We start from the raw sequence: 17,504 nt of genomic DNA, 5'->3' as shown, positions 1-17,504 counted from the left end.
GTAAATAGTTGGACAGTGTTGAGAGAATTATTTGTTTAGCAGAGTGATGGCGTTCAGGAAAAAACTGTCTTGGTGTCTAGTTGTTCTGGTGTGCAGTGCTCTATAGCATTGTTTTGAGGGTAGGAGTTGAAACAGTTTATGTCCGGGATGTGAGGGGTCTGTAAATATTTTCACAACCCTCTTTTTGACTTGTATAGCATATGGGTTCTCCATGGAAGGCAGGTGGGTAGTAATTGTTCTTTCTGCAGTCCTAATTATCCTCTGAAGTCTGTGTCTGTCCTGTTGGGATGCAGAACCAAACCAGACAGTTATAGAGGTGCAGATGACAGACTCAATAATTCCTCTGTAGAACTGTATCAGCAGCATTTGAGCTTTCTGATTTGGCGCAGAAAGAACAGTATTTGTTGTGCTTTTTTGATGACGTTTTTGATGTTATGTGTTCATTTTAGGTCTTGTGATACGATAGAAATTTGAAGGTCTCTACTGTTGATACTGTGTTGTCTAGTATTGTAAGAGGTGGTAGTATGGGAGGGTTTCTCCTAAAGTCTACCACCATTTCTACGGTTTTGAGTGTGTTCAGTTCCAGATTGTTCTGGTTACAAATGATTGGAATAAGTCTTCCCCAGCCACACCCCCTCCTCCAGCTCCTCTGTGCTTGTGGTAGCCAGTATGCACAACCCTATGCATCTTCCCTAACCTGTGTCTCTGTCACCTCCTTGTGCACCCTCCCCCACCCCATGGTTCCTTGCTTCCTTCCCCCACCTAGCCATAATCACATACCTTCCTTCCCCCACCTGGCAACAATCACTTACCTGCCTGGCACTTGCAACTTCCTGCTGGTTGCCCCACTGATTTTGGTTGTGGGAAGCAGGCAGGAAGTTTCTTCATAACTGTGGGATATGTTAACAATGGCATTGCTTAGTAATGGAAATTCCAATTCTGATTGCCTTTGTAAGTCAAGGACTCAGTATGAGAGAGAGGAGGTTGTTGAAAGCCTATTGTAGCATTCTTGTTTGTTTGTTAAACAGAGCATCAACTGACACATGAGGAGATGTGAATTATGGACAGTGTGACCATATTTTAAATTTAATAGTGAAATACATTAATTTAAAAAGACATTTAATTTTCACTTCCACTTACTTTGAAATCTTTTTAAATGGACCTGCCTCCTTTTACAATGCACCATTTTTAAAGTGACATTCAAGGATTGGCGTAATCTTAGCCCTTGAAAAAATAGTGTAGACAACAATCAAGGTCTTTCCAAAGCATAAAAACATGCATTTTGAATGTTGCAGGTCTGCCAAGGATGAATTTGGGTCTGTCATTGGAAAATGTCAAGGTAAGTAAATTTTCACTTTCAAGTAAATTACCACTTATCCAGAAAAAATACAAAACAAACCCTATCAAATGCAGGTCTAACCAAAAGTTCCAGTTTGGTTTCCAGCTATTACATCCTTTTTCTTCTTTCTTTCTTTATATTTTCTCCTTTTCTACAAAAAGGTGATTCATGTTTTGGTTCCACTGAGCTTGCCCTGCCTTGATTCTGTTTAGTATCAGTCCCTTTCCACAAGGGTCTAGGATAATTTGCCGCAGCCAACCCACCTCAGCCAACTCACAGCAGGACAAGAGTTACACTAATATTGAAGAATTGGTGGAATAGAATCATTAAAGAAGGGATGTCGAAGGGGGCAGAAAAGGATGTGAATGACAAAAATGTAAAATAAAATTTGTATTATTTTAAATAATTAAATTGAATTGTTGAATTATCCTGTGGTGAGTTGTTCCTTGGCGAGTTGGCCGTGGTGAATTGACTGTGGCAAGATGGCCGTGGTGACTTGGCTGCAGCAAGTTGTCCCATTCCATTCCATAAAGCTTATGCTTCCTTGAAGTTTATTTGTAACTATTTTGTGTAGAACTAAAGCTACATTGGTTCAGTGAAGGTCATCATTTGGCGAAGGAGTGAATTGTTAGACAGAATGAAGTGCTTATTCTTTGGAAGGGTAGAGGACCTCCGTAGTTAAGGGTATTTGTTTGTATCAGTTCATTGGATGGCTGAGTTATTCTTTGAACAGAAGTTTATAAATGAAAATACCTTCTAGTGAATATAATATTCCCAGCTGTGTTGCACATGAAAGATGACTGCTTCTCAAATTACATCAGTGGTTGCATGGATTTAGTAAATTTATATGCTCCCAAATATTCCTTTGGGCTTCTCTTTGCATGTTCAGCCTGTTATAGTACCTTTGTTCAAAGCAAAAGTACTGAATGTCTGAAAATATAACAAATATGAGAACTTTGGGGTGGCCAGGACTTACATTCTGATCTAGGTTATTTTAAATCTGCATAAGACCGTGGCATTCTTTGCAATCAAAGCTGCTTATGGAGGAAGGAGTTTAAGGCCCTTATAAATTTTATATAAGTGTCTGCACCTGTCATTAGTATGATGTAGAAGGATGTCTAAAACAGAAGGTCAGCATTAGCACAATTCCTAAAATAAGCCAATTTGGTCCTAGTTAATCTAAGGCTTGGCTTAGGTTTTGCCAGAGTTCACATAATTAGATCTGGAAATGTCCTTTGATGAGAGAAGCACTTACTGGGTCCACAATATGAACAAGCCATAGCAATTCAAAAGCTCAGGTGTGGCTATTTTGTGGCCCTCCCAAGGTGTTCCTGGCAGAATATCTGGGCAGCAACCATGCCAAGCCATTGAATAGTTGGTTCATGCTTTTGTACTATGAGATCAGAGTAGTGACTTGTTTCTTGAGGAACCTACATGTGCAGGATTTTATCTTTGATTTTGAGGCATTCAGACCCAAAGAAATAGAGGAGAAGCATTGTATGAGCCCTGAAACAAGGGAAGCCCAAATCAACAGGTAGAACATATAAAGAAAGTAATTAGTCAATCACACTCAGCGTGGATTTGATTTAAATCAAGTCAATTTAAATCATGATTTAAATCAATTCGATTTAAATCATAATTTTTAAAGAGTTAACTGTCCCAGAGCAGCTCCTCCTCTGACCCACTGTTGACTCACCGAGAGTCCCAAAATTGCAGAATATGCAGCCTCATGCTACATAACTAAGCTCCATTTCATGGTGAATAAACTAAATTATTAATGTATCTTAAATAGAAAACTATCTTTAGATAGATTTTACTCCAAAAGCATTTTATTAAAATAAACTTGATTAAAAAAAATGTTTTGTTTTTTTTTAAAAAATCATTGATTTTATCATACTTGCCCCTTAAAACATTTATGGATGTAAAATAGGCAGATGAAATACTATTATCTTTTCCTCTTTTTCTTTTTCAAAACATAGTTTTCACAGTGATTATGGAGATATAAGTGCTGGTTTTTTTGCTTCTTTCCCATAACTTTCAAGGACTTTCATTATCATTCAGAGCTCTTGGTCTGTGATTGTGATTCATGAGCCCACTTCCACTCCATGGTTCATAGATTATCAAAACAACATTACTATGTCCTTCCATGCAGGGTGACTATAAAACAAATCACGGTTATTTTTAGAATGGCTTTGTCATAGGGAACATCGGAACATGTATCTGCTGTACAACTGTTTAAAAGTTGTAGTTTGGAAAAAAAAAATTTTGAAAGCCACTTATGATTTGGAGTTGATCTGTTTTATCTTTTTTTCCATCTAGTCCCCAAAGACCTGAATCCCCAGTGGAGATGTGTTGCGTGGAGTCATGATTGTACTTTGCTTGCCTATGGTGAAAGCACGGGAACTGTCCGAGTATTTGACTTGGTCGGCAGCGAACTCTTCCTCATCCAACCGGTATTTAATTTTCCTTTTTTTACAAGCTTTACAAGTCCGATTACCATGCCATGGAGCCACCTTAGCCATTGCTGTTTTAACATCTTAAGTTGAGAATTTGCATCATGGTATGCTTTTTTGCTCATTCTGGTTGAGTAGCAATTTTGCACATGTATTGATAAACTTGCATTCTCTGTTTGCAGATATTTGAACAAGGTACCATATTTTTCAGTGTATAAGACACATTCCCCCCCCCAAAAAAGTGGGTGGAAATGTCTGTGCATCTTATACAGCGAATGTTGCCAAAGCCCTGCCAAACCTCTTCGGCCTCTGCCTCCTAGCAATTTACCTCCTTGCAGCAAACAGCAAACAGCTTGGTCAGCTTCAGCACAGCCTGACTTAGCACGAGCAACTGATTGTCGGAGAATCCGGAATACCGACGATCAGCTGTTCCATGCTGCAGGGATTGCCTTCATCTATCGCTCCCTCCGCACATCCCATTTTTGGCTCCTGCTCACGCATTTTCGGCTTCTCATGCCCCATTGGATGCACAGAGGCTGAAAACAGGGCGGAGGCCAAAAACGGAACGTGCGGAGATCAAAAATGGGACGTGCGGAGGTGGTGATAGGCGGTGACGATCCCTGCAGCTTGGAACAGCCGATCGTCGGTATTCTGGGAGGCAGATCCAACCAACAATCAGCTGCTCATGCTAAATCAGGCTATGCTGAAGCTGACCAGGCTGTTTGCTATTGGCTGCAAGGAGGCATATTGCTGGGAGGCAGAGGCAGATTTGTTTTTTCTTATTTTCCTCCCCAAAAGCTAGGTGCATCTTATAGTTCAGAGCGTCTTATAGTTCAAAAGATATGGTATACATAATTTTATTTATGTAAAAAGGCTGCTCTTGTTGGCCTAAAATTGTTGCTGATCTCTAAAATAATACTTCTAAACAGCACATTTAATACTAGTACTTTCATATTGGAAGAGAGTCAGCCTGTCTATCTGTCTGTCTGTCTTACCTTATTACTTTGTAAGTAACTCAAGGTGATGAAGATACCTAAATCCTCATTTCTCCTCTCATTTTCCCCACAACAAGTCTGAGGTGAGTTAGGCTGAGTGAAAGTGACCGGCCAAATGTCACTGGGTTGCCTTTCATGCCTAACATGGAACTAGAATTCATAGTCTCCTGGTTTCTAAACCAGCACCTTAATCATCATACATACCATTCTGGCTTTTGTGGATCAGAAATCTCAATTGCCACAATATAATTTTACGGAATCATAAATATGCTAACTAGACTTTTCTAATAGGTCTGTTATCAAACACTGAAAAATGCAGGAAAGGATGGATATTGAAAAAAAAAAACTCATTGAAAGAATTTGTACTTATTTTTACTTTATTAATAAGTGTTAATAATACTACATGATGAAATTTCTTTGTAGTCAATAATAGTGAAGAATGCATATTCTCTATAAAAAAATTAGGGTTACTTTTAATAATATGCTATTGAGAGATTTAATTTTTGAGGTTTTTTTTAAAAAAAGTGTTTGGTTTCAATTAGAAAATATATTCTAGTGTTTGAAGCCTTTTTTAACTTCTTTGCTAAAAAAACCCTCTCTTTTTTAAATCTTTATTTTAAATAGGTTACTAGTTTCCCAGGGGACTTGACTTATGCCATTGCAGGATTGATCTTCCTGGAATACAAAGCCAGTGCTCAGTGGTCAGCTGAATTGTTGGTCATCAATTATCGTGGTGAGCTGAAAAGCTACCTGGTGAGGTAAATATGATGTGATGTTTCTACCAATAATTTATTGGAAATCCTATTTCATAAAGTAAGTCCTGTATCTTTTCTTGGTCTAGTGTTGGAACAAATCAGAGCTACCAAGAGAGCCATGTTTTCAACTTTAGCAAGCATTATATTAATGGAATAACTGGAGTAATTTATCATCCCGCACATCGGTAAGATTGGGTAATTTAAATAACTATTTTAATGAAGTAGCCAGGGGCTTGATATCATTTAGTTATCATTCCCCCACTTCTGAAATGTTTGATTGCAGTGAGGCAATTAATAAAAGCAATCATGGGCACTTAGCAAACATTAGTTACAATGTTTCATTTGGTTTGAGGAGGGTAATGGATGGTTGCTATGTTAATCCTAAATACTCTAGGATTCTAGGATCTTTTAGAACTACTGCACCAATGCAAGAGGATTTAGATAAAAGTTAGTGTATGTTAAGTATGAGCAATGTGGCCAAGTGGTGAAGATACTCGGAAGGTTCGGAGTTGGCAGCAGATACTTCTCTTCTGGGTGCAAAGAAAAAAAAATCTGCTGTGAACTCCATGTGGCATCAGGAAGGCACCCAGCCAGTAAACTCCCAGCTCCATTCAGCCCTCCGACTCTACTCCAAATTAAGTGTTTAGAGAATTGTAAAAAGGGAGTTTTTTAGTATATGTCAGGCATACACAATTGTCAGCTTTGCAAGGTAGTCTTGACAAGAAGTACTGCTCTAACTTTTTAATAATATTTCAACCTTACATGAGTAGATCTTGCAGTTCTGAAAGTCTCTTTCTCCCCCTTCACCTATCATGCCCCTGTTGGGAGTCTGAATCTGAGTCTGAACAGCTGACAGGGAGTGGGAGTGTGGCTCCATTGGCTGTGGAGGAAACTGGGGAAGGGCGAAGTCCGGCTGGGCAGAGCAGGATAGAGGGAAAACAAGGGAGAGGAAGTTCAGAGGAAGACCAGGCCCACCCCCTCTTCATCCTAGGGCACACAGGGAGGAACGGAGAAGAGAGCAATGTGGGTTGCGTGGTTTACGGGGGAGGAAAGGACCCTGATTCCCTTCATTAGCCACACCTGGGAATGAGAGTTTAAAAGAGATGCAAGCTGAGTGTGGCATCTGCTGGAAACAAACGTGAGTTTATCTTGTGTTGCCTTTGGTTATCTGTGTTCCTGGCATCCTCCCAACCATGCTGAATTACTGCTGTTCCTTCACATCTGGAATTCTTGCTTCTGCCCTGCCCTGCAAATTACATCATCTTGCCTTGATTGGACTTATAGTTACAGTTGTTGTTGACCACGTTTTGGACTTGATTCTCCACAGCCAAAGGCTGTTCCTGGGAGAGTTTTTCTCCATCCTAGAAGGTAACCAGGACATTGGGGGCAAAGTTGGAGCTAATAAAGGAATTCCTACTGAATATCTGACTGTGTTGCCTTTGTGCCACACCCTGGGTCATCACATCACCTTTACAGTTTAAGAAACTAGGGGAAATCCCATCTGTAACGTTTGCCATTCCCCTATTGCTTGTGCAGGTTAAGCTGTCATTTGTCTGACCATTGTCTAGTCTGTAGCTTTTGTTTTTGTCTCCCAAGCTCATTCCCAAAAATGTTCATTGGGTGAGGGGCTATGGCAAATTTTGCACAGTATGTAAGGGCCAACAAGAGGGTGTAATCAGGGACAAAGCAGCAGATCGTTATGGAGGCTATATAGGTAATCCTTGATTTACAACCATTCATTTGGTGACCATTCAAAGTTACAATGGCACTAAAAAGTGACTTACGACCATTTTTCACCATTGCAGCATTCCCATGGTCACATGATTTAAACTTGCATGTTTTGCAACTGGTTCATATTTATGATGGGTGCAGTGTCAAGGAGTCATGTGATCAGCTTTTGTGACCTGCTGCCAAACAAAGTCAATGAGGGAAGCCAGATTCACTTAACAATCATGTTACTAACTTAACAATTGCAATCATTCACTTAATGGATGTGGCACGAAAGATCGTAAAATGGCGGCAAAACGCACTTAACAGATGTTTCACTTAGCAACATAAATTTTGGGCTCAATTGTCATAAATTGAGGAATACCTGTATATCTTTGATAAACTAATTCTGTATGTAAGCATTTCATTTATTTGCATGCTGCTGCAGCCAGATAGGAAAATTCCTCTAATGAAATAACATTTGTTTGATCCAATTTGATCTTTCAATAAATGTGTGGATCTATTTCATATTGCATTTCCCTTATACATCTCTGATGAGTAGTTTGCTGAATCTAATAACTGAAAGTAAAGTAGAATCATGTGGAAGTAAGCTTCCAAACTAATATTTGCTATAGATGACCTATTTTTAGTCCAGAACATTTTTTCTCTAGAAATATTACCAGCCAATATTTTAACTCTCCTACCAAACTATTGAAAAAATATGTTGACTATTGCAAAGATTGTTGACAAAAATCACACGTTGTATTTTATTTGCAATTTTATTTGTGCATAGAATAAAACAACTTGGAGCTTATATTGTGGCCTCATTACTACCGTGTTTCTCACAAAATAAGGATGGGCCTTATTTTTTTTGACCCCTGAAAAAATGGCTAGGCCGTCTTTTCGGGGGTGACTTAATTTCCTCCCCAACCTAGAGCGGCCCATACGCACATACCTCTCCGCGAGGCCGCTTCTATTGGCCGATGAAAGCTCCCCGAAGGCAGAGTCCCCAGCTGCTTCAGGGCGTGGCGTGGCTGCCCATGTCCCCTCGCCTTTAGGCAGTCTCTTTTGGGCGATGGAAGCTCCCCAAATACAGTCAACAGCCACTTCGATCAGCTGGTAGAAGCGGCCTCGGGGCGAGCGTATATACACACACTCCCCTCGACGCGAGGCCGCTTCTATTGGCAGACGAAAGCTCCCTTGAAGGCAGAGTCCCCAGCTGCTTCAGGGCGTGGCGTGGCTACCCATGTCCCCTCGCCTTTAGGCAGTCTCTTTTGGGCAATGGAAGCTCCCCAAGTGCAGTCACCAGCCACTTCGATCAGATGGTAGAAGCGGGCTCAGGGCGAGCACACACACACACTCCCTTCTCCCCATCCCCCGCCCCTCCCCCCCATTTCTCTTCACCTCGTGTAGTTCTAACGAACGATGTGAGAAATGGCGGGGAAATGCATGGTTTAAATAGGCCTAAATTTTGGGGGCGGGGCTTAATTTCACTTCATGTCTAGAAATCATGCTGGGCCTTCCTATTGGTAGAGGCCGTATTGGTGGAGAAACACGGTAGCTATCGAGGATCACATGTGGCCCGTGGGCTGCAGGTCGGATACACCTGCTCTAATGAGTTCTATGATTTATATTAGTTAAAATTGGTGTGCAAGAAACTGGTATTTCTTGTTTCTCTTCTTGTTGTGCATACTTCGAACTTTGCTGAAAATATTTATTTCTGTGTTCTTTATCACTTCCCCTAGAGCATATGGTATTGAGTTGTCATTGTTTTTCAAAAGGTTACATATTTTTGAAAGGAATATATTTACACGTTTTAAAAATTAGCCACCTGTTTTGTATTGCTGATTGCAGGTAGTCCTCGAGTTACAACACTTCATTTAGTGATCATTCAAAGCTACAGTGGCACTGGAAAAAGTGACTTATGACCTTTTGTTACATTTACAACCGTTGCAACATTCCCACCGTCAACATGATCAAAATTCAGATGTTTGGCAACTGGTTCATATTTATGATGGTTGCAATGTCCCAGAGTCATGTGATCACCTTTTTTGAGCTTCTGACTAGCAAAGTCAATGGGAAAGTCAGATTCACTTAACAACTGCAATGATTCGTTTAACAACTGTTGCAACCAAGGTCGTAAAATGGGGCAAAATTCACTTAACTGTTTTGCTTAGCAACAGAAATGTTGGGCTCAATTGTCATAAGTAGAGGACTATATTGTTCTTTCCTCTCTGGCATATTCTTAACAAAATTGCCTCATTGTAAAAAAAAAAATACATCCCAGTTACCAATCTACAATTTTTCTTAAATTCACATTTAGATTTAGGTATTCAAGCTGAAATAATCGGAGTTTGTTTTCTGAAGGACTTTTTATTACTAATGTCAGGAGTCTGCCCCCAAAATTTTAGTGCAGTGTCTCTCACTATAATTTTATTCTTCAGGTTGAGTAACAATTCTCCAGTAAATTTTTACTCATTTGACTTTATTCATGGAATTTAGTTTTTCTTTTAAGATGTCCTTGTCCGCTTCTCTTGTCATTGGCATGCTTTGCAAGATATCCTTTGGAATGCTTTGCACAGTTCTATTCTATTCCTCCTCCTCCTCCTCCTCCTCCTCCTCCTCCTCCTCCTCCTCCTCCTCCTCCTCCTCCTCCTCCTCCTCCTCCTCCTCAGTTTTATTTGGCCTTTTTTGGCCAATTCATAGTGGCAAATATACCTAATCCTCCTGCCTCCTATTTTCCCCATAATAACGGTGAGGTGAGGTGAGGTGGGCTGAGAGAGAGTGAACGGCCTAAAGTCACCCAATTGGCTTTCATATCTAAGACAGGATTAGAACTCACCATCTCCTGGTTCTAACTCAGTACCTTTATCACTACACAAAACTGGTTCTCTTCAGCTATTTTATAATTTATTGTTTATCTTGCAGAAATGTCCCTGATTACTACTTCAGTGCACGGCTTATATAGTTTCCCAGGGTATTACGCTTAATTTCCTTGCTTCTTCTTACATTTGTTACATTGCATATTTTCTCCCCCTGTTGCCTGATAACCCTTAACTCATTAATGATGTAATTCAAATATTTCTGTGGTTGATCTCCTTCCCGTGAGCTTTCTTTCAATTACAATTGCATGCATGTATGAGTTGAGATCATTCCTGAATTAGCGAGCAGTTAAATGCCATCTCTCTTAAATCGTTGCTTCTGTTTTGCATTTTGTCAGCTCTGTGAAGAATTGTTTAAAATTTTAAACTTGTGCCGCAGTGCTATTTTTAGTTAATAAAATGCCTTGGGTATAACTTAATATAGTAGCTTTCTTTGCTGTCACTATGTTTCATATACTCTATGAAGTAGTTGGGTCTAGTAGTTAAGGAACTGATTTAGAATGCAAGAGGCAGTGAGTTCTAGTCCCACTTTAGGCATGAATGCCAGCTGGATGACCTTGGGCCAGTCACACACACTCAGTCCAACCCTAGATTTGTTGGTGTGGGGAAAATGAGAGAAGGAAGGAGTTAGTATGTTTATTGTCTCGAGTTACTTATAAAAACAATAAGTTGGCTAACAATAAATGAATACACACTTAAATTGTGAACAATATCATTTTTCTCAATTAAAATGCATCAAATGTAAGGCTTTCTCTAAGCATGTAATAAAAACTCCACTTTTAAGCCTCTTGATGAATGGGAAATGAGTCCCCTTGCAAGGTTGTTGGGTATGGATTAGCAAAATAATCCATCCTTGAGATTACTGAAAGTGCAGTAACATGTCAGTATTACTTCTGAAGCTGCCAGGCCTACTAGGATAAGTAATAAGAAATAATAAGAAGTAATAAGAAACTTAGAAATATTCTCCCGTATAATATTTATAGAAGCAATTATAACATTAACCCCCTTTTGTTACCACCAAATGTAAAATGTGCATATGTCAACCAACAGCACAGACCTGAAACAGAAATATTTCTGTCAGATGATACTGTAAAACAAGTTGCCAGTGTAGTTAAGCATTAAGAAGATGGAATATTGTCATTTGTTTTATAGTATTGTTTAAGGTTCTAACATTGCAAAGATAGTACCGTAGACCCTCAATTCCTATTGAATTGATAAATAGATCTCTTTTTTTATATGGCAGAATTCATTTTCTTTTTTATATTGCCCAGGAATCTGGTGACATGTTTCTTTTTTTTTTTTTTCCAGACAGAGAAAAGTAGTGCAATTTACAAATGATTTATTTAAATGGTGCTTGATTATTTCTCTTAGCTGTAAGGTAATTTGTTTATTGTGATCCAGCCACTGAGCACTGACTGCAAGATGATTGGTTACATAAATTGATACAGTAAATAAAACATTTATTTTTTAAGTAAAATCATGGTTACCTGAATTGTCAGAAAAAAAGATAAATTCATTGCCAGCAAATCTAAAAGCAGAATTGAATACAATCTCTTGGCTGTTGAAAAGTTCCTAGAAAATTACTGAAGAATTTAAATAGACATTTTTTTTGCAGGGATGAATTTGGTGAGTTTTATTACTCTGTACTTGATAACTAGCCAATGAATGTGTGAAATAAATTATAGTTATAAGCGTTATTCATGACAGAACATACTGTCCATTCATCTACCACTAGGTGGTAATATTTTACTACTTGCAAAAAAACACAAGCGTAAAATGCTTTTTCATTCTTTTATTTGGATAAATGATGCCATATCTCCTCACTACATATTTTTAATTTACGAGTTCTAAAAAATTGAAACACATAATTACTTTGGAAATTAGCTTGCTAGATTAATTACTTTACAATCTCATACACTTAGTGGCAAATAAAGCTGAATTTAGGGAGGCTTAGTTCTTGATTTCCTTTCTCTCTTTCTAAGTAATAGTTTTAAATAGAAATTGTAAATTGGGATTTGGGATTTATTATGCCCAGAATGATATAAATAATGGTTTAAAGGCTGAAATCAGTCATTATTAAATTATAACAGTTGAAAATGCTTTTTTTTTTTTGCCACAGCACAACTAGAGCAGGGCTATCAAACTTGCGGTCCATGGACCAGATGTGTTACACACTGCCACGCCCGTGCCTGGTTTAGTGAAAGGGGGAAAAAGGTCACGATACGTCGTATGACGCTGCATGTTTGGTACCCCTGAACTAGAGGAACTGGAGAATGCCATACTAAATTGTGTGTCATTTTCTTGTGATAGAGTCTTGATTATTGGTGGCTATGAAATGGATGATGATGGAGCTGGGATGTCTAAAGCAAGTAGTTGTGGTTTGTCGATATGGAGAGTTCTTTCTGGAGCACCCTATTATAAGCAAGTTACTAGTTATGAAGACGATGTTGGTATTGTAAGTATAAATAAAATGTATTCAGACTATTTACATTTATTTTCTGTCATTTGACCTCCCATCAATAGCATTGGAGTAAAATCCCCAAAATTCATTAAAAGGAGGCAGACCCAGCATTTGAGATTATATAATCCATAATAAATCTTTGTAGAGCCAACACCTCACTTTGCTAAGTAATTATTCAGAGGTTGTGACTACAGTGGAACCTCGGGTCATCACCGTAATCTTTTCCAGGACTTCGGTCGCAACCTGATTTGGTCGTGACCAGAAGTGAAGCTGACTGCTGAATGCCCAGAAGGGTAAATCGGCACAGCAGGGAAAATCGGTAGGGCTGTGTTTGATCAATTTATTGAATCAAGATCCAAGATCATTATGTACTGTGTAATTGGCTTGACTTGATATGCAAATTCAAGCACTGAGTACTGTTGAATTTCCCACCATACCACCAAATTCACTTTCTGTCAGTCACTGCCAGCTCAGGTCCCATTAAGTCCTGCTGTATTGAATGATTCTCTATTATTGAATGATTTATTATTGAACTATGTAAATGTCCTTTTTCAGCAAATCTCCTTAGGAAAAATACCCTAGGTTTTGGGGTGCTTGTTAGCAAGTTTTAAAATAATAAAATTGGATGGGTTTTTTTTTTGGGGTGGGGGATAGCTCTTACTAAGCAGACTTGCTACAAGGGTTACAAATTAGGGAGAACTCTGTTTATTGGCTTTACAAAAATAACTAAAGGATTAAATCTGGTTAAATTAAAGTGTTAAATGTGCCATCATGATATGTATTGGAAATAGCCATCTGGAATCTGCTGTTAATATGTTTTTTTCCCCAATGTTTCGGATTTTACATCCATTGGGATGAGCCATTATAGTTAACAGAAAGATTGGGGGAATGGTAGACCTAAAAATCTTGAGACCATTAAGTTTTCTATATGTATTGCAGAAACGACACAGTCAGAAATCAATCCATATTTTCTAGTTATTGACTGGGTGTACAATATTCTAGGCAAGGTTACAGTATGAATGCTTGGAATCCTTACTGCTATAATGTATATTTTATAGGAACCTTCAGAAGTCTACATATGTATTTTATGTATATTTTATTTCAGCTTGATTCCTTTTGCTCTTAGCTTCTGACAGAAAGAAAGTGAATTTAATACAAGTTTGTTTTTAACAGGTGAAGAAAAGTTCATTGTTCAAGATCTTTCATCTTTCATTTTACAACAGGCAAGGAAGGGAAAAGGTAATGGAAAATATACAAGAGTTGTTGATTATTAAGATTCCTGTGTTTTTAAGGAAGGTCCAGTTAGTCCTCAACCTATACTACAAAATTTCTGTTGCTGAGTGAGACGGTTGTTAACTGAATTTCTCCCTATTTTATGATCTTTCTTGGCACAGTTCTTACTGTGGTAACTACTGTAGTAGTTAAGTTAGTAATATGGTTGCCAAGTGAATCTGGCTTCCATTGACTTTACTTATTAGATGATCACATGACCCCCAGGACTCTGCAACCATCCTAAATACAAGTCAGTTGCCAAGTTTCTGAATTTTGGTCACAGAACTATCGGGATGTTGCAATAGTCGTAAGTGTGAAAAATGGTGATAAGTCACTTTTTTAGTGTTATCGTAACTTTGAATGGTCACTAAATGAACTATTTTAAGTCAAGGACTACCTGTACATTGTCCAATATATTCTTGGTTAGGATTGCCATCTGGCTTGAAAAACAATATAATGGTGATAAAAGTGACTTAATTAAGTAAAGCTGAAATGTTGGGGCCCTTGAGTGTAAGGGAAACTCTTAATACTGTTTCGAACTTGTATAGATTTAGTGGAACCTATTCATCATCCTGCAGTTTATGAACCAGGAGTCATATCCAGCTTCAGGATTGAACATTTGGATTTGACGAGAGTTATACACAGGGGTGTCATCGGAATAATGGCCTTTATAGTACTTGGAAGTTTTCACTTCATTTTACTTGGCCTTTCTGTGGAAATATGGAACCCTGAATTCAGTATTTCTTGCTTTCCAGTAGATATGCCTAGGAAAATGATGCTATTGACACATACTTCTCCTCATGAACAACCATTTCACATCTTATATTCTGGAATCCCTTGAATGAGAAATATATCTACTTTGGAAGTGGCAGAAAATGTGAATTGTGAGGTTAATGTTCTTCTTTCTGTTTTCATCGTTCACTAAAATCATGGTGATAGGATGGCGTCTTCAAAATGAGATTTTCTCCAGACAACACTCGCCTAGCAGTTATACATTTCTCTGGAAAACTGACCATATGGAGTATTCCTTCTCTGAAACAACTAAGAGAATGGGAACAAAATGAACAGGTATGTGGCCAGACCCTGTGATTTGTATGAGATTTCTTCTTCATAGGGGGAAGGGAGGTTTGGTGTGGGAAGAAGATAGTTAAAATGAAATGACCTTTCAAAATTACTTCATAGGTTCAATATTGAACAAAAAGGCTCATTAGAACTACAGTATCTATACTGAAACATAGAGAGATTTAGTAAACTAATTGGGCTTGGCTCCTTTAACGGCGAGTCTCTTTGAATTTGGTAGGATTTTCTGTCACTGTAGGAGAAATAGATGGCCAGGTGTTCTTTCAGATATTTTGGCCTTCAGTTTGATTAGACCCTAGGGGCCTGATCAGTAGTTGGGAAGTATATGAGGTGTGTGGCCCTAAACATCTGGAAGAATCGGGTTGCCTGTTTGCATCATATAGGCTTTGTGATTGATGAAACAATTACTTTAATGTAATGACATCAGTACAGTTTGAGGGAGAATAGCTTCATGCATTTAACTGCAGCAATTAAAAAGTTTTGTTTCCTACCTGTATATTATAATTTCCAGAGATTAATAATAATAAAAACTAGGTAAACTCATCATCTACCTATCCAGCTGTGCTTAAGTCTGATTTATGTCATAATAACAAAGTTAATATATAGAAAAATGAATTGTAATCTAGAATCTGAAAATATGCTATAGAGGCACAAACCTTCTTTTGTTTTTCAATATGGAAGAAATTGAGATGCTTAAAAATGGATGAAATAATATCTCACCCATAAAGCATATATATATGTAATCCTTCCTTAGCAATGGTAATTAGGATCACAAGTCCATTGCTAAGTGAGGCAGTCATAAAGGATGATATCATGTGATCACATTGACTTATAAAAAGTGTTGGGATTTCTAATTGCAGTTGTTATGAGAAACCACATTGTTACAGGTAGTCCTCAACTTATGACCATAATTGAGCCCAAAATTTCTGTTGCTAAGTGAAGCATTTGTTAAAGGAGTTTTGCCCCATTTTATGACCTTTTGTGCCACAGTTGTTAAGTGAATCACTATGGTTAGTAAAATGGTTGTTAAGTGAATCTGGCTTCCCCACTGACTTTGCTTGTCAGAATGTTGCAAAACGTGATCACATAATCCTGGGACACTGCAACTATCACAAATATGAGTCAGTTGCCAAGCATTTGGATTTTGGTCACGTGAACATGGGGATACTGTAATGGTTGTAAGTATAAAAAGTCATAACTGACTTTTTTCAGTTCCGTTGTAATTTGAACGGGCACTAAATGAATTGTAAGTCAAGGACTACTTGTATTAAATGTGATGTCCTGTGATCACCCTATGTGACCACCCACCATCTTCCCCATTGACTTTGCTTGTCAGAAGCTGACAGTGAAGGTTACAAATGGTGATCACGTGACTGGGGGACACTGTAGCCACTGCAATTGTGAGCTAGTTACCAAGGGCCCAAATGATGATCACATGACAGTGGGGACACTTTGACAGCTGAAACTATAAGAATCAGTCATAAGTCTCCTTGCTCAGTGCTATTGTAACTGAGTGTTTGCTGAACAAGTGGTCATTAAGTGAGGACTAAAATTATAGTTGTTCATTTATATATTGAGGATAAAGATATCATTTACCTCAAGGATGTCAAACTAGATTTCATTGAGGGCCGCATCAGGGTTTTTTTTAACCTCAGGAAGGGTGGCGTGGCCAGGTTGGGTATGGCCAGCTCGACGTCACTCGTGTCGGGGGCACCTGTGGTGGCCAAGTGCTAAGGCAGGACTTACTTCAGACCCTCCCTTCCTCTCATTATATATTCCTCTCTTTTTCCTTCCTTCCTTCCTTCCTTCCTTCCTTCCTTCCTTCCTTCCTTCCTTCCTTCCTTCCTTCCTTCCTCCCTCCCTCCCTCCCTCCCTCCCTCCCTCCCTTCCTTCTCCCGAGCTCCTGTTTTCACTAGCAGAGGGGTGCAAGAGGCTGTCACAGCCAAAAAAGGAGCCTGGGAAGGCCGCACACGGCCCTCCCAAGCTTCATTTTCATTGGCAGAGGCACTGCAGGCTGATCCTTTGTTGTTTCCAGGTTGGCCCCACAGGTCAGATCTAAGCACCCCATGGGCCGGATCCGGCCCACAGGCTTTGAGTGTGACACTCCTGATTTACATGAATAAATGAACAAGTGTAATGTTTTTGATTCATGTGTTAATTGGGTTCTCTTTATCTAGTTTTAGGACTTTGTCAAGAACGGATTGCATTTTATGTCATATTTATACAGAAATATTGAATATTTAAAAAGGGTCACAAATTTTTAAGCACCAATTTACAATGAAGGAATCAATAGAAGTTGGGTTTCCTCATCGTATATTCGGCTGCTATGGTTAGGGTTAGGGATTAGGATTAGTGTCTATCATTGCCTATAAATTTTCATCCTTTATTTAAAAAGAGACTTATACTATTATTTCAGAAGTCACAGACTTCTGGAGTTATCCTTCTTTAGCGTAACAGAAAAATCTATGAAAGGATAATGTATCCATACAATTCTGCAGATTTAGCACTGCAGTCATTGGCAGTTTCTGAGCTGAATGCTCTATTTGAAGGGATAATAGTA

At 38.7% G+C, this 17,504-nt stretch overlaps 1 protein-coding gene across 3 annotated transcripts in view; it reads left to right on the top strand.

The window, feature by feature from the left end:
- NBAS (NBAS subunit of NRZ tethering complex) overlaps positions 1 to 17,504 on the top strand; it is a 155,168-nt gene that overhangs the window by 10,084 nt on the left and 127,580 nt on the right. For all 3 annotated transcript variants that reach the window (XM_087946859.1, XM_087946851.1, XM_026674297.2), the window contains exons 6-12: positions 1,296 to 1,339; positions 3,659 to 3,792; positions 5,412 to 5,545; positions 5,629 to 5,727; positions 12,442 to 12,586; positions 13,766 to 13,831; positions 14,804 to 14,932. In XM_087946859.1, the coding sequence (XP_087802985.1) occupies positions 1,296 to 1,339; positions 3,659 to 3,792; positions 5,412 to 5,545; positions 5,629 to 5,727; positions 12,442 to 12,586; positions 13,766 to 13,831; positions 14,804 to 14,932 (751 nt within the window). The remainder of the gene's footprint in view (positions 1 to 1,295; positions 1,340 to 3,658; positions 3,793 to 5,411; positions 5,546 to 5,628; positions 5,728 to 12,441; positions 12,587 to 13,765; positions 13,832 to 14,803; positions 14,933 to 17,504) is intronic.

This window comes from Notechis scutatus, chromosome 1 (assembly GCF_049901735.1).
Source record: "Notechis scutatus isolate UNSWTSFEM ecotype Mainland chromosome 1, rNotScu1.2, whole genome shotgun sequence".
NCBI lineage: Eukaryota > Metazoa > Chordata > Lepidosauria > Squamata > Elapidae > Notechis > Notechis scutatus.
The sequence above is the reverse complement of the archived record's forward strand: the minus strand, read 5'-3'. Positions and strand labels throughout refer to the sequence as shown.